This window comes from Micropterus salmoides, unplaced genomic scaffold (assembly GCF_014851395.1).
Source record: "Micropterus salmoides isolate LMB-PRFRI ecotype aquatic unplaced genomic scaffold, ASM1485139v1 Ms_hic_scaffold_9, whole genome shotgun sequence".
In the NCBI taxonomy this organism is placed as follows: domain Eukaryota; kingdom Metazoa; phylum Chordata; class Actinopteri; order Centrarchiformes; family Centrarchidae; genus Micropterus; species Micropterus salmoides.
In genome coordinates this window covers 25,220,589-25,236,295 of record NW_024044681.1, presented here as the reverse complement: position 1 = coordinate 25,236,295, position 15,707 = coordinate 25,220,589, and the positions used below count along the sequence as shown (strand labels likewise).

Sequence of the window (15,707 nt, the reverse complement as noted above, 5' to 3'; positions counted from 1 at the left end):
ACAGAAATATTAATATGTAGTGACTCTGTGTCAGCTCTTATAAGCATGAAGACATGCACAACTAGAAGTCACCTGGACTTGCATTATGAAGTCTTATTTATGAACTCAAGAATAGCTAGGCAGGGGGAAAATGTCATATTTCTGTGGGTCCCTGCACACTCGGGAATTCAGGGAAATGAGAGAGCAGATAAGGTGGCAAAAGAAGCAGTTGAAAAAGGAGATGTTGAAGTCAACATTAAAGGAAATGGATATTTGGTTTTCTGAGGGCGACTGTATTACAGTAGATAGGCGGGTTTAGTATGAATGAAAGCAAAGGGTAAACATAGCCTGAAGGTGGCAGTAATGCTACTCAATGGATGCCAGCTGCCGTAAAAACCCAAAGAAGAAGAAGAAGAAGAAGAAGAAGAAGAAGAAGAAGAAGGGGCCACCTCTTTGTAATTTCCACCAATAGTATACCTGGTTTGTAAAGTATGAAAATGGCGGCTCTCTGTAGTGAGTTTGGGGATCTGGTACAAATCAAGAAACAGCTAATATCGATCATATCGCTTTGTAAAGAAAGAGGGCTTTTACAAAGCGGGAAGTGGTGAGACTGACTGAGACTACTGTGCCATTAACTGCCTGTGTTTCTGCTCCTCTGCCTTAGTAACCTAGCGTTACAGTTAGCTGTTCGCTAACCGTTACGGTGGGGTACTGCTGTTGACAAGTCTCATTATAACAATTTAGCTTATGCTGCTCACTGAATACAAGAAATATAGAACACTATTAACGTTATATTTCAGCGTCGTTAAATCATCCGTTGATTGTATTGTTCTAGAAAGTTTAAATGCACCCTAAGGACCAAAACACTGAGCTGAAATAATTTGTAACTTAGCTGCCAGACACAGATGACAGTACTGGAAGGTGTATTAATGTTTGACTGGGCTCAACTTGTAGTTGTTGTTAATTCCTGTCAATTAGCGTATATATATATATATATATATATATATATATATATATATATATATATATATAATGGGCAGAGTTGGATTAAATAGAAAGGTGAAAGGTGTGTAGTGGTGTTCATGTTTGCTGCAAGAACAAAGCTGTTTTGATATCACCAAAAAAAAAATCTAACCCTAAAAATCACCTTGACTGCAATGACACTGTTATTTCACATGTTTCCTGTGTTTATATTTTAGGGCTTCTGAATTGGCATTTGCTTTGGACCCTCTGCCCAAGGATGAATTACCCCCATCACCTCCTTTTACTGAGGTCTGTACACTGCCATGGCTTAAGGATTTTCTGGGTTTAATTAGTTTTCATATTCATTTCATATTTCATATGTGGGATCTCCTCAAAATAAACTACCTTGCCCATTTTCATCGTAATAAAGGAACATGTCACCCAGTGGAACAGTGTGAACATTAATTTTTTTCTGGTTTTTTTCTTTTGGACAACAGGGAGACATTAATCTAGGGATAAGAATTTGGCTACTATGGCTAACTATACTTGTTAGTAGGGTCATTTTGTTGTTCAGTTTTGGTCTTTTCACAGGGTTTGTTGACTGTATGAAGATAAAGAATATCACTAGATCTACCCTTTGACACATTAACTACAAGCAAAGGCATAATTTTGAGTATTAAAAAATTCTTCCATAGGGAAGAAATATGAGGTGTTCAGAAGTGGCGTATACTGTTACTACTTTATGAAAGCCTTATTGTGTTTTTCAATTAGATTAATCTTTATTTATCAGTTATGTAGTTGACTTGGTAAAGATGATTAGGATGACTTTTCTTTTTCATTGTCTGTCACAAATACAGCAAGATGCACAAGACCTGGATGCACTTACACTAGCCAAATCCTACTTTGACCTGAAAGAGTATGACCGTGCTGCGTACTTTCTGAAAGGCTGCTGCAGTCAGAAGGCTTATTTCCTTTACATGTATTCACGCTATCTGGTAAGATTCTGATCATATCAGGCATGCCAGCATCCTTTGATCCTCAATTTCATTTGATGACAAGACTGCTTTCATTTTGATTGTAATGCTTGGGAACCATTTCTGAAAGTTTCCGTCTGTGTCTTCAGTCGGGTGAGAAAAAGAAGGATGATGAAACTGTGGACAACCTGGGTGAGGACTTGTCTGTTTTGGACCTTTTTTTAAAAGAGAACTGAAAGTCCTTTTCTTAATCTTTAACACGGAACTTTTCGTGGTTTTTTTTTTGTGGTTTTAGGTCCTCTGGAGAAGGGTCAGGTGCGCAACGAAGCCTTGAGAGAGCTGAGGGTTGAGCTCAGTAAGAAGCATATTGCAGGAGAGTTGGACGGGTTCACCCTGTACTTGTAAGAACCTTTCCTCTAAAGTGTACACACTGCAGAGGAATACAGTGGACTGCTCATAAACTGTGTATATAAATATATGTATGTGGGAACACAGGTACGGGGTGGTGCTACGAAAGCTGGATCTGCTGAAGGAGGCGGTGGAGGTCTTTGTTGAGGCAATACATGCACTTCCTCTTCACTGGGGAGCCTGGCTGGAGCTTAGTAACCTTGTCACCAACATTGAAATGGTAACTGTCTTTGTGTTTACACATACACAAATTGTAGATCGCATTGTGTCCAAACCCAAAAGCAGTCCTCACAACACAGCCTCATGACTTTTAAACTATACTTTTATGTCTGAAGAACAAACCGAAAACAAAACAAAAAACTTGCTCCTAACCAATCAGTGTAAAGAAATGCTCCATCTGAGGTCTTTATATGGGCTGATAAATGATTCCATCTACCTTGGTCTTTCTCCCCAGCTAAAGTCCCTGTCTCTGCCAGACTGTTGGATTAAAGACTTCTTTGTGGCCCACATGTACACAGAGCTGCAGATGATCAAAGAAGCGTTGCAGAAATACCAGAACCTCATTGATGCTGGCTTTTCTAAGAGCACCTACATCATCTCACAGATTGCAGTCGCCTACCACAACATCAGAAGTTTGTTTTCTACCTTTTTCAAAAACCTTTTGTCTGAAATTGAATGTTACGGGGACAGGTTACTTCTTACAGTTCTCCTGTCTTGATTCATTTCAGATATTGACCAAGCTTTGGCTCTGTTCAATGAGTTGAGGGAGCAGGATCCGTATCGCATCGACAACATGGACACGTTCTCCAACCTGCTCTACGTCAAAGTGAGTGATACCTTATTGATTAACATAGAAGTGTGTGTTGTCTTGTTTCACAGGGAGGTTAGAGGTCTAAATTATAGCAGCCAGTAGGGCAAAGTGCCTTGCACAAGAACAAGAAGCTTACTGGCAGGGGGCTGTGTTATATTATCTTAATTTTTTTATTGGACCTCTGAATTATGTCACAATGGGGGATCTAAATAAAAAACTTTGGTCTAGAACTGACTAATGTTCTTATAAAGACCTGTTTTTAGATGTTTTGTTGTATTGTTGATGCCGTTGAATGCTTCCACAGAGCATGAAGCCAGAGCTGAGCTACTTGGCCCACAACCTGGTGGAGATCGACAAGTACAGAGTGGAGACGTGCTGCGTTATCGGTAAGTGCCGCAGTGATGGAACAGTTAGTTGACCAATACATACGGTAAGCATGAATTGACAACCTCACAGATGTACTGCTTGCTTTTTTCCATTTAATGTCCTATAAACATTGTAATTGATGTGTCTCATCCACAGGCAACTATTACAGTTTACGCTCTCAGCATGAGAAGGCAGCTCTGTACTTCCAGCGGGCCCTCAAGCTGAACCCTCGCTGCCTTGGCGCCTGGACCCTCATGGGCCATGAGTACATGGAAATGAAGAACACTTCGGCTGCCATCCAGGCCTACAGGTCAGGATGATGGAGTTTTTACTCATTGCCAGACCTTTCACAGCAGTGTAGAGGAATTATACCAGATTATATTGTCGTTACCATGTTTTTCCTTGTGTACAGGCATGCCATTGAAGTGAACAAGCGGGACTACCGTGCCTGGTATGGCCTGGGTCAGACATATGAGATCCTCAAGATGCCCTTTTACTGTTTGTACTATTATCGAAAGGCTCACCAGCTTAGGTATGGAAAAGGTGTTCATGCAGGTGTTACTAAGAATGAAGTATGCTCATAAACCAAATGGTCGTATTTGTTTTGACATACTGTGATGTCCTTTTGTAGGCCCAATGACTCGCGCATGTTGGTCGCCCTGGGTGAAAGCTACGAAAAACTGTCGCAGCAAGTGGAAGCCAAGAAGGTGCGCATGTTACCAACCTGTCAGTGATTCCTGGTTTGTGTAATAAATTCATTTTAGTTTTTTATTTGGACCATAACCTATTCTGTTTTCATCTAGTGTTACTGGAGGGCATACTCTGTTAGAGATGTAGAGAAAATGGCTCTACTCAAACTGGCAAAGTAAGTGCATCCTGAGGAAATACATAAAAAATCAATAAAACAAAGTAGCTCACGCCACATGTTCTTTAACGCTTAAGCACAAAAGGAAGATCTGATGTGCAGCTTTTCTCTGATGTCAGATATCATGTTATCTGCATGACCCAGAGATAATGGGTGCTAAATGTGAATTTTTATTCCTTTGGCAGACTCCATGAACAGCTGAATGAGTCTGAGGATGCTGCCCAGTGTTACATGCTTTACATCCAAGACATTTTCTCTTGTGGGGTAAGGATTTTAAATAATGTTAATTTTTGACACCTTGGTGACGTAGTCGTTTAAAAGAAATCATTTCTAATAAAATGTCATCATCAAAGGAACAACTGGAGCATGCTGAGGTGAGCACAGCCCTGCGGTACCTGGGCCAGTACTACTTCAAGAACAAGCTCTACGATGAGGCGTCCTTCTATGCTCAGCGCTGTTGTGACTACAACGATGTAAGCGTGCCTGCATAATCAGAGCACTGCTCTCTAGTTGATGTAATAGTACTAATACACTAACTTGTGTCTGTGCTCACTCTGCTTGTAGGCTCGCGAAGAGGGAAAGGCTCTGTTGAGGCAGATCTCACAGGTCAGAGATCAAATTGAGACGCCATCCGCAGATCTGTTCGCTCCACTCTCAAACAGCAACACTCCCGTCAGGAGGGTGTCTCCACTCAACCTCATCTCCTTCACACCCTGACACCCACCCTCCCATTTGCTGGCTTTAAAATGGACAATGTGTATCCTGTGATATGAAACTACTTAGGGGGGTTGACTTTGCCAAATGTCAGTGTTTTACAGGTCAGGATTTACTTATTGATGCGTAGAATTGTTAATTACATTAAACTGCATTTGTAAAGTTTGCAATCCTGATCTTTTTTTTTTATCTAGGATCAAACAGGTTTTTAAACAGTCCAAGCTCTTGTAATAAATTTTAAGACTGTTCACTGCAATGTGTAAATCAAGCAAATACACAAGGTTTTGGTAATTTTAATGCTAGGTCAGTGTAAAAACAAATCCTTCCGAGCAGAAACTCAAGGGACACCATCAGTGCTATGTATATGTAAATAGTTTAAATAAAGCATATCTGCTCTGCAAAGTCTGTTAGTAAATGTAGTTACAATGGAGAAGGGTAAATTTTTATAATGTGAAAAAGATGCATGTTCTCATGGATTTTGTGTATTTTATTAACAGAATACAGTAGAGGCAGAAAAGGTTAACACACATGCACTATTTTTAGTCTGTGACTATTAGCCACTGAGCAGCTTTACTGCTTAAGAGCACCTCAACTTCCCTAGTAGTATACTGCAAGCCCCATTTAAAGCATGATGACAGTGAGTTTCACTGCAAACGTGAATATATACACAAAAAAAAAATACTATAAAGTTAACAGCAAATAACTGTTTTGGCATAATATATTAAAAAAAAATGCACTCTCCCACTAAAGCTCCAAAGAGGTGCTCAGTACTTCCCACGGAGACTACGAGGGGTCAGCACAGGGCTGCGAGGTGGAGACTGCTGGCGAGACCGCAAGATCCGTGAGTAGGGGGTATGGTTTTCATCTTCAACGGCCCGACTGTTGTATTTACGCGCTGGGGTACGTGTCGAGAACAGAGACTGGAAAAGGGGGCGTTTTTGCGGAGGCCGGTTCTCAGTGTCACTTGCTGCAGCGGCCCCACAACCCCTCTTCTTGCAGGAACCTGGTGTGGTGGACACAGCAAAACCTGAGGGGGGTAGCTGGGGCTGGGCAGCCTGTGTCTGGGCCAGGGTCTCTGCTTTCCGCCTCAAGTCAGCTCTTACAAGCATCAGGCCATTCTGAAGCTCCACCAGGATCTGGTCCTAAGAAGAAGTCAGTCAACAGGGTTAGACAAGACCACAGAGGAGGAGGAAGTGGAGGTAAAGGATGGAGGTGGAAGGTTGAATGAAACAAAGAGAAAAAGTGTTCATGCACAGTAATCACTTGGTGCAGATGTTAGAAACCTAGATTTAGTTTAAAAGCTGGCAGTGCATCAAGATTGTTAGTGAAAAGAGTAGAGGGAGAGAAAAAAATGTATTTTAAATTACACTTTAAACAGATGCTGCTTGAAAATACTTATAATCATAGCTTCTCTAAAGTTGAATCATCAATAAGCAGCTAAAGTGAGAAAAGATATTACAGTCTACCTTGAAGTTGGGAAATTAATTTCAGAAGCATTTTTTGTTCTTTGTGGAAATTCTCTTTACAAACTGACAGCAATCAATTAATTAAATGCTCAATCATTTAAAAAAATGTAATAAGCCTGGCCGAATGAAATGGCTGTGGAGGGAAGCCTGAAGGGAGGTGGTTTTTTGCCAGACGTTGCCTACTCCAGCTTTAACTGAAATTGCACATGCAGGTGCTTACAGGTAAGCGTATGTTGGGGTCTTGATTTAGTTCAGTATTTTTTCAGCTGAGCTTCAGCTACTGTTGTCAGCAGTAGAGAGCAGAACTATTTTCACTTCCAATTGGAAACTGGTCTTATCCAATTAAAAACCATAATTGAAACTTATTACAGAAAAGCTCAGTTTATAAAATAATATAAATGACATTATACTGTACATGGCTATGGTTTTACCTGTTTGGCCAGTGTCTCATCTGCAGTCGTTAAAGCCTGGCGCAGCCTTTCCCCTCCTGTGTTGCGACAGCAGGCTCGTTCACCAGATTGCAGGTCCACCCCGAGCCTCTGCAGAGCCAGGCGTAGCTGACGCAAGTTCTGTTAGAAAAGTCGGAATTTTAGGCTTTCTGAGGGTATAGACACTCGCACGCAGCAAAAACAATGGTGCATTTCATATGACACAGCGGTAACTAACCCGCTGACCCTCCTCCAGCTTGCGATCCGCAGCGTTGGTGAAGGTGCCGGTTGAACCTGAGACATCCAGCTGGATCTTCAGCTTTGTCAGCTCTGCACAGGCAAGCAGAACAAGAGACAGTCACCTACCATTAACAATACGCTAACATCAACACATAATCAGAGCAGGGTTTCAGTCACCTTGTGTCTTGGTGAGCAGCTCAGCGCGACACTGGTTGAGCTCAGCATGCAGTCTGCCAAGTTCTGTCTGAGTAGTGAGGCGCTGAGAACGTCGAGGCCCCTCAGAGTCTCCCTGCGGCCCTGACACGGGGACCGATTCAGCTGCCTTATTTTTTTCAAGAGCAGCGGACAAAGCTTCAATCTCCTCATCACGCTCCTAAAAGAAAACAGATTAGATTCAAGTATCTTAGTACAGACAGCAACAGCAATACAAATATAACCCAGTTAAATTGGTGGATGCTCCTTGCACTTGTAGAAAGATCTCCTTTTACTAAATTGTAGATTGTATAGATTATGCCTGTACTGAAACCACACCATGGGGACAGACACTGCCTGAGAGTAATGCACACTTAAGCCTGATGATTTAGCTCTCACCTTCAGCTCCTGGCTGTAGAATTTCTTCAAATGTTTTTGCATGTTGGCTATCTTGTCTTCACACCTCTCTTCGATTAGAGCCCTCTCTGCCTCCAAGGTCTCACTATAGGGCAAAAAAGACGTCACAACTCAGTATCTGCATCAGACATTTCTTCTCATTTTAACTTCGAGGCCCTTTGGGTTTCACATCTAAAACATTGCTAGAAATGCTTTTACTACATGTCCTGTAGTAAATGCTGTCTGGTTAGTATTAGAAATATTTTGAGTTAAAGCACACACACACACCTGAAACCATCTTGCATCCTAGAGATGACCTCCATCATCTCAGAGACCACCTGCTCTCTCACATTTGCCTCAAGAACCTCCTTCTCTTCCCGCTGACGCTGCACCACTCTCTTCAGGACATCAATGGCCTGCAGCAAAGGCTTCATAAAGGAAAGTCAGCTGTTAGGAACACTGGAGAAGTTTGAGACATCTGAAATGCTGGTTAAAATAAATGACTAACATAATTAAGTTTATCTAAAGGGCATCATCTAGAGGTTTATGTAAATATGCAAAACACTCCCTCAGAAAGCTTTAATAGCAACATTTTCTGATTGCCTTATACATGAACATGGAACATGTTACCTCAGTATTTAACATGGTGATATCTCCTTCTTCATCATCACTCTCATCCTCTTCCTCTTCCATCACCGTGCTTTCATTACCATCTGCTGCTGGCTCACGCAATAGCGACAGGATGTATGCCACTCTGGTCTTTGTGGACGGGCCATGGACCAACTGAAATGATATGAAGGATCTTTTATTTCTCCTTTGGTTGAATCCCTCCATACAAAACTAAATCTGTCACTCTAAAAATCACAGAAATTGAATGTACAGTAAAAGAGCAGTGGTTTTTCTTTTTTTACTTGAGTAGCGATAGCTGAGAATTTGAGGGCTTGGAGGGTTTCGTCATAGATGGAGGCACATGGATTGATGTTGACCACCATGCTGGAGGTTCCTCGGCCACAGAAGTAACCCTGCAGAACCCGGGTCAGTTTACTATCCCTGAAGGGCACCACTTGAGGGGGTCGCGACCTGTGGATGTATTCAAAAAATTTTTTAGATTATAGGCTTTTCTTAAAACAGTTCAATCCAGTATCATAAAATAAAAAAAAATCTTCGTCTGTGAAGCATTAGGTAAAACTGCCTATGAAATGTGACGAGGCCTTCCTCCCGTTAAATGCTACAAAGGATATTGTCGTTGATTTTAGAAGTAAATCATCCAAACACCCATCTCAGACCTTCATTAAAAGGAGTTGGTGTTGAATTGACTGAACAGAATATCTTGAAATAGTCATTGATAGTGACCTGAAATTTAATGCTAAATTTTTTATTGAATCTGTTCTTACTTATTCTATGATCGCATGGCATGGTAACCTGAAGGTAATAGACTAACCTGACTGCTGTCTTTGACTAGCAGGTTCTCTGCAAGGCCAGGTCTAGATTAGAGTGCACAAAAATCCCAATTCATTCTGGGTTTGTTCCCTGTGCAATAACCCCGCTTAATTGTCTCAGGTAACCTGGCATTTTAGAGACTATTTTGTGTTTTTAGTGTACTGTATGTACTGGTCACATTTTTTGTTGTGTTTATCTGATTTTTGTATGTTTATCTTGTGCCCTGACTGCAAGCCAAGTTTCCTATTTGGGATAATAAAATGAACTAAAGTATATTAATAAAATTGCTTCGATATGGAATAATACTATAATTATCGCAGACGTTAACATACTTTAGAGAGGAACTAGGCATTAAAAGGTTATTCTTGACCTTAGAAACACAACTCAAAAGGCCTTACAAGTTTACTACAGGAGTTATGTACGAACATCACTACTTCCACATCAAACGTTTAAAAAGTGAACCAGTGGTGTGGCTTCATTCTAAGTTATGGTTTAACACGTACTTGTTGTTCTGGTTGTGCCTCAGAGCAGCAATACAGCGTCCCAGTGTTAAAAGGGAGGTGTTGATGTTGTTGGCCTCCTTCATCCTCTCACCATTACGCTGCTCTTTACAGCGTTCAGACCCAGCCAGATCACACACAGTCAGTCTAAAAAGAAGACAGCACAAGACACATCAATGTTTAATCACATTTACAAACTTAAAATATACCAAAATCAAAATTAACCAAAACTTAAAGTTAACATAGGTAACAGAAGGTTAACTTACTCGCTGATGTGCGTGGCCTGGCCTGACTCTTCCTCTGGGTGGACGTGCAGGACACGGATGGAGAAGATGCTGTGGCTGTGTAGGTGATACATTTATGATCAGAGATGCAACAAGTGTAAATCAAAATAAATCCAAGGAAAACAAGCCAAACATTTAATGTGCTCCTACCTTCGGCTGGAGTTTTGGTTGAGGTGAGTGCTGGCAAAGCTCTGGTTACGACGTCCAGCCCTCAGAACCCTCCAAGCTTCCTCAGCACTGCGGACCTGGATCCAGGTGAGGTCTGATGGAACACAAGGAAGTAGTAGAATAAATTAAAACTCTTGCAACCTACCACTGTACAGATTTTAAAGTAGTTCTAAAATAATTTTCATCATATATTGCACAGTGTTTCTTATAATGTGGTGTGGCACTTGCAACCAAATAGAACATCAAAAGATGGAAGGTAAAGTGCAGAAAGAAGTGGGGGGAATGAAAGAAACACCATTTCCTGCTTAATGAACTGTAACATATGTCAGATGGGAGAAGCTGGATACTGAGATTGATCTTCCGGAGGTTCAAACTCTAACTACTTAAACAGTTTAATGTTCTTGAAAGATTTTTCTGTGAATGAGTGAGTGTTACCTTTTACATAGGGGTTGCCCTGCTTGTCGTCACTAAGCCGTAGTGTGCCCCTTTTTCTGGGCTGCGAGGAGGGCGAAGCATCCAGCAGATCATACAGGAACTCATTGTAGATCTCATAGAAGGAGACCCAGATAGAAAACTGTACACCTTCCTCCAGATCATCTCCTCCACTGTGTGAAAGGCTGTCAGGCTCCAGACAAACACTGTCAGTGTCTGCAGAGACAGAGTTCAATGGCAGCTCTGATATTAATGTAATGGAGACAGGGCTCAGTTTAATAAGTATTCAGGATGTATACTACAAATGGAATTTAATTTGGAATAGGCAATAAGTGTTTGACGGCCTTTGAAAGTTTTGGAATATACTGCTGTCCAACGCAACACAAATACTGTCCTCCTCACCTTCAAGCTGGGTGGCAATGTTACTTGTAGAGGAGAGTCCTCCAACGCCGCTGTCCCAGATTGTAGTGGTACCACCGCGACGAGAAGTCAGATTCTCATCCTGCAACAGACAAAGAGTACACAAGAAGAATACACCAGCTCATATCTGTGTGCTAGAAGATAATCAAATTCTTGAGACGTGTGGCTATTCAGATCAGCCTCAATAATAAAAAAAATAAACCAAATATTTGCATGAAAGTTTACACAAAAGGTCCCATGAAATGGTCTTTGGTGACTGAAATTTTCTTCCACTGTTTGACGTATGACTTGTGCATGTAACAGGTCCTCTTTGAGTTCAGCTCATGATGAATGGGGGCAAAAACAAAAGTGTTGTGTTTATAATTTTGTTCAGTGTATGTCTGTATGTATAAAAAGGATAATTAGCCATTCCAACTCACATAATTAGATAGACACATGACAGTCCTTCCCTTTACTCAGACATTAACATACAATCTTTGTACACTACTTCGGTTAGAGTTATTTGCATTTAAGAGAGGCACGTGGAGCTACTTTTTAGCTGAGATACCATTTTAAATATAAAAGCACATACTTGGCAGCAATAGACACTGGGACACAGTGTAACAAGGAAATACATTTTTTTCATTTCATAAGACATCTAAAAGCTGTTTACCTCTTTGAGCAGAGAGTTTCTGCGGATTTCCTCCACCCTGACCTCATCAGGGTCAAGCTGCCTCACATCCTGATACATAACAGGCTTCAGGTTCATGGCAACATAGAGACGACCCTGCAGTTTCCTGAACAGAGAGGCTAAAGTCCGGGGCAAGAGGCCTGCCTCCCGACCACTGCCTGCAGGTCAAAGTTTGAGATTTAAGTTGTGCATTGTTGGCATTTAACTGACCATGTGAGTGTTTAATGCTATATCAGTGCCTACAACACACACATTCACAGAGCTGCACACACTAACGCCACAGTCAAACCTGTGCTTTAGACTGAAAAAAAAACAAATAAAACACCTTACCCTGAATAGTGTAGGTCTTTCCAGAATTGGTGACCCCATAAGTGTAGAGGAGTCTGTTTTCTCCTTGAAGCACGTCTTTCACCATTGTCTTCATTGTGCACTCATAAAACTGTTGCTGTGTGGTCTCTGGCCCAAAAATCTATAAAATATAGGTAAGGAAAAAACATCAGTATATAGCTTTTAAATTAGAAATATTCATAATGCAGCATCAATCAGTTGCTATGCACATTCATTACCAGCAATACATTTAACCATAGTAATAAACAACAAGTTAGGTGTGTTAAAGTGTGTCTCCTACCTTTGAGAAAGTGAACTTGTGCATGCTCTGGGTGATGCCCCTCTCTGCGGTCCTCATGTTCTGGGATTCTTTTGGAGCTTTGAGCAGCAGAGTCTCTTCATCTTGGATAGCCACACAACCCTAAAATAAGAGTGAAACTTCAGTAGTGTGCAGGTGCACTAAAAGCAATAAAAAAATAAAATAAAACACACCTACAGAAGTGCTGATTAGAGCCTGACTGATAAACCAGCGTGCCGATATGAGGTAAATGCAGATAAATCAGTGTCAGTGTTTATAACAGCCGATAAATTACGAAATGACAAAAAATAAAGGGAGAGAGGGAGCCTTCATCGTGAGTGTTGTCATTGCACAGTTTGTCCAACAAACGGCACTATGAAACTCCCCTGTTGGCAATCCAACACAAAACACTGCAATCAGCTGACATAATAAACTGTACTTTTGCAAAAGTACCATTTAGAACAATTTAAAATGGGTCACATTATCTTGGCGAGGTCTCATAAGTACACATAAGAAATGATAGGGATAATCTTTGTTGATGTACAATATGTGTTTCTGAAAAGAAGAAAAATATCAGCCGATATATCGGATTTTAAAATCTGTAAAATCAGTATTGGTCGGCCTCTGCTACTAATGGGTTCATAGTCTTACCTGTTCCTCTCCCATATCTCTCTCCGTCTTAATAAGTGGCCGGATGCGCAAAAAAACCTTCACCCTCTCTGTGTTCCCTTCATCTCGGCTTTCTTGTCTCACCAAGGCAGGTTTTGCTGCTAGTTTCTGCTAGAGACCCAAATGAAAAACATCGTTAATGTACTGTTACTGACATAGAAGCCAGTAAATGGGAGGAAGAAAACAGCCAGTCAATTTTAATAAATGTTTTAAAGAGGTTGTTTGCAAATGTTTTATGGGGTAGGAAATGCATTCGTGCTGCATTCATGTTTCATTCCACCTTAGGGATGCACATGTTTTGGTGAGAAATGCTGAATGTTAATAAAACCTAATTTATTGTTTATAATGATTCTCCTGTCGACTCACTGGTTCTGTAATGGGTGGCGGCGTGGCCAGGCCAGGGGAAATGACAGAAATCTCAGGGAGACGTGGTCTGGCCAGGCCTCCGTGCTCTGCTGCCGTAGACTCAAACACAGGCATTTCCTCGTCCTCATCGTAGGGGCTTCCACACGGGGAGGACAAAGACAGCGCCATGCTTACCTGTTACAGGAAGATACATCTGCATGAGTATGAAGGAATTGCAACACATTTCAAAACTGGCTGTAAGCCAGGAAATTAATGAAAAGGTCACCTCGTAATGTCCCTTTCCATAAAGCTATAGGATCTATAAATATACAACATTTTAGAAATTAATACATAAACGCTTTTTAGAGGTCAATGAGACCCATCTCAGATACGGTCACACACGTGTGCCGTCTTCAGGCAGCAGCTCACTGTCAGGAAACGACTAGTTAAAATACGGGTGTGTTGTGGGACAACGTGACCTAGGTGAACGGGAAAATGTGTGAAACCTGCATTTCCCTTCAAAGCCAAACAATAGCTCCAAGAGTAGTCTAACAGGAAAACAATTCCCCGGGCTATAATCTGGCCTGACCAGTATAACTGCAGAAAAGTTCCATCAATAAATAAAATTCAAAAAATGCTTCTGACAGCACTGGGCTTCTCTAGTGTTTAACCATGCCTTCATAAGCCAGTGGGATGAAAAAGGTAATAGTTAATAGGGCTGAACTTCACTTTGAAATGCACCACTGACAGCCAAACAAAACTAGAGCAGTTAAGAGGAACTACACATACACAGTTTTCTTCCCCCACTGTACACATAATCACACAGATTCTTGTTGTCATATGAACAGATGATTCAACCATAAGTCACTTCGGTCAGAGAGCAGTGGTCGCGTCACACACTACTTAGCCACGAGACCACGCCCCCTACAAACATTTTCCTCTGTTGCATTTTCAATGCAAGTTCTTATGCTAAGCTGAATATGAGGATGTATTTGCCATTTGGACAAACCTACGTTAAGTTACTGAATAAATAAACTTTTGATGTATTTTCAGAAATCATGACGAAGCCACATTATTTAGTCGAAATGTTTAACTTTAAGGTTGTTCTGTGTATCGTTGGCAGACATAACACTTTCAAGGGTGAATTCACAGAGGCGGTTACATTTGAATAATTTTTTTTTATGAAACAAGACGTGAATGGCCTTAACGGTAACGTTCTTAGATATTGTGTAGTATGTCAGGACATTGTTTTCAAGGTAACAATGGCAACTTGTAACTCTGTTACGTTCAGGCTGTCCCTCAGTCCCCCAGGAACCTAACCTAATATGCTAACGTTAACTAGAGAATAACATTAACGTTACCCAACTAACGTTAACCTCATATGCTCTACGGTTTAGCGTAACGTTAACATAACGTTAGTTAACTCAATCTTCAACCAAGTCCAGTTGCCTTTGACTTTAACCTTCTTTGGATAGTTAATCAACTTTACAAAGACGGCTCATTTTCATTAATATTAGCTAACTTGAATTTGAATTAAAACCCGTTTCAACACGAGTTGAGTGCGTGAATACACAAGTTAACGTTACTGTTATTAACTGAACGTGCTCACGAAGCTGTGTCCTTGTTTGGAAGTTTTGAAAATGACTTCCACCAAACAAAATCTCAAGAATGCACATGTTGTTGCTGTTGGTTATCTGGATAAAAACCTTTAACGTTATTAACGTCAGTTCAGGCAACATTTATAATTACAGCTGTAATGACTAACCGGTTTAACGTTTACGATACAATTATTTAACGTTAACGTTAGCATTGAATGATCCACCTTTAATCAAAGATAATTTAACTTACGTTGAAAGTGCGATGAACGCCCGGTTTCCAGGAGCTAACTTTAAATCTTCTTACGTGAGTAAAACACCAAAACCCAACCTAGAGGTAACGTTATTGGATTAAAATCGTATCACATAGAGCTAACGTTACCTGAAAGGGACTAACACTTGCCTACCTCTGAACCCCAGCTCGGTTAATTTACCCGTTTCGTTTTTGAACAATGCGCTTTCTTGCAGAGCGAGTCACTGATTGGCTGAAGCTAGTGACGTTGCGCTTAACAGCAATATTAGTGTTTGACCAACAGATGTCGCCATTTTGACTTTATCGTATAAATCACATTTATTCTTTCAGGATAAAGCCCTTGAGATTAATCATCTATTTTTAAAGGTCTTAAAATGAAATGCTTCTAAACAGTGAACCGTTTTCTACACAGTCGCTTCATAGTGATTCAGAACTTCGTGACGCTTCGTTTCCTTCATCACAAGCTAAAGCGCCCATGGTGCGTTATGTGAACTGTGCCTCCTT

The 15,707-nt window shown here is 40.9% G+C and overlaps 2 protein-coding genes across 4 annotated transcripts; one reads left to right on the top strand and one right to left on the bottom strand.

The window, feature by feature from the left end:
* The first annotated feature begins 428 nt into the window (after nucleotides 1-428).
* Nucleotides 429-5,482, top strand: cdc23 (CDC23 (cell division cycle 23, yeast, homolog)). The gene is made up of 16 exons (XM_038708758.1): nucleotides 429-583; nucleotides 1,179-1,251; nucleotides 1,800-1,937; nucleotides 2,066-2,108; nucleotides 2,212-2,317; nucleotides 2,412-2,544; nucleotides 2,779-2,956; nucleotides 3,053-3,150; nucleotides 3,440-3,521; nucleotides 3,658-3,811; nucleotides 3,914-4,033; nucleotides 4,133-4,208; nucleotides 4,305-4,366; nucleotides 4,552-4,630; nucleotides 4,720-4,839; nucleotides 4,931-5,482. Exons 1-16 carry the CDS (start codon nucleotides 471-473, stop codon nucleotides 5,081-5,083), a joined length of 1,728 nt encoding a protein of 575 aa, XP_038564686.1. The 5' UTR covers nucleotides 429-470; the 3' UTR covers nucleotides 5,084-5,482.
* A 67-nt stretch (nucleotides 5,483-5,549) lies between these two features.
* kif20a (kinesin family member 20A) lies at nucleotides 5,550-15,356 on the bottom strand. Of its 3 annotated transcripts, none has more exons than XM_038708755.1 (19): nucleotides 15,204-15,356; nucleotides 13,377-13,550; nucleotides 12,993-13,121; nucleotides 12,345-12,464; nucleotides 12,047-12,185; nucleotides 11,699-11,874; nucleotides 11,029-11,128; nucleotides 10,630-10,842; nucleotides 10,177-10,288; nucleotides 10,009-10,083; nucleotides 9,746-9,889; nucleotides 8,714-8,882; nucleotides 8,433-8,585; nucleotides 8,091-8,230; nucleotides 7,806-7,908; nucleotides 7,392-7,587; nucleotides 7,213-7,304; nucleotides 6,978-7,115; nucleotides 5,550-6,222 (listed from the first exon to the last, which is right to left on the bottom strand). In XM_038708755.1, exons 2-19 carry the CDS (start codon nucleotides 13,542-13,544, stop codon nucleotides 5,845-5,847), a joined length of 2,745 nt encoding a protein of 914 aa, XP_038564683.1. In that variant the 5' UTR covers nucleotides 13,545-13,550; nucleotides 15,204-15,356; the 3' UTR covers nucleotides 5,550-5,844. The 3 variants fall into 3 exon arrangements, with proteins under 3 accessions (XP_038564683.1, XP_038564684.1, XP_038564685.1); XM_038708756.1 differs by having other exon boundaries at nucleotides 12,993-13,118; XM_038708757.1 differs by lacking the exon at nucleotides 5,550-6,222 and adding an exon at nucleotides 6,264-6,381.
* Nucleotides 15,357-15,707: the final 351 nt, after the last annotated feature.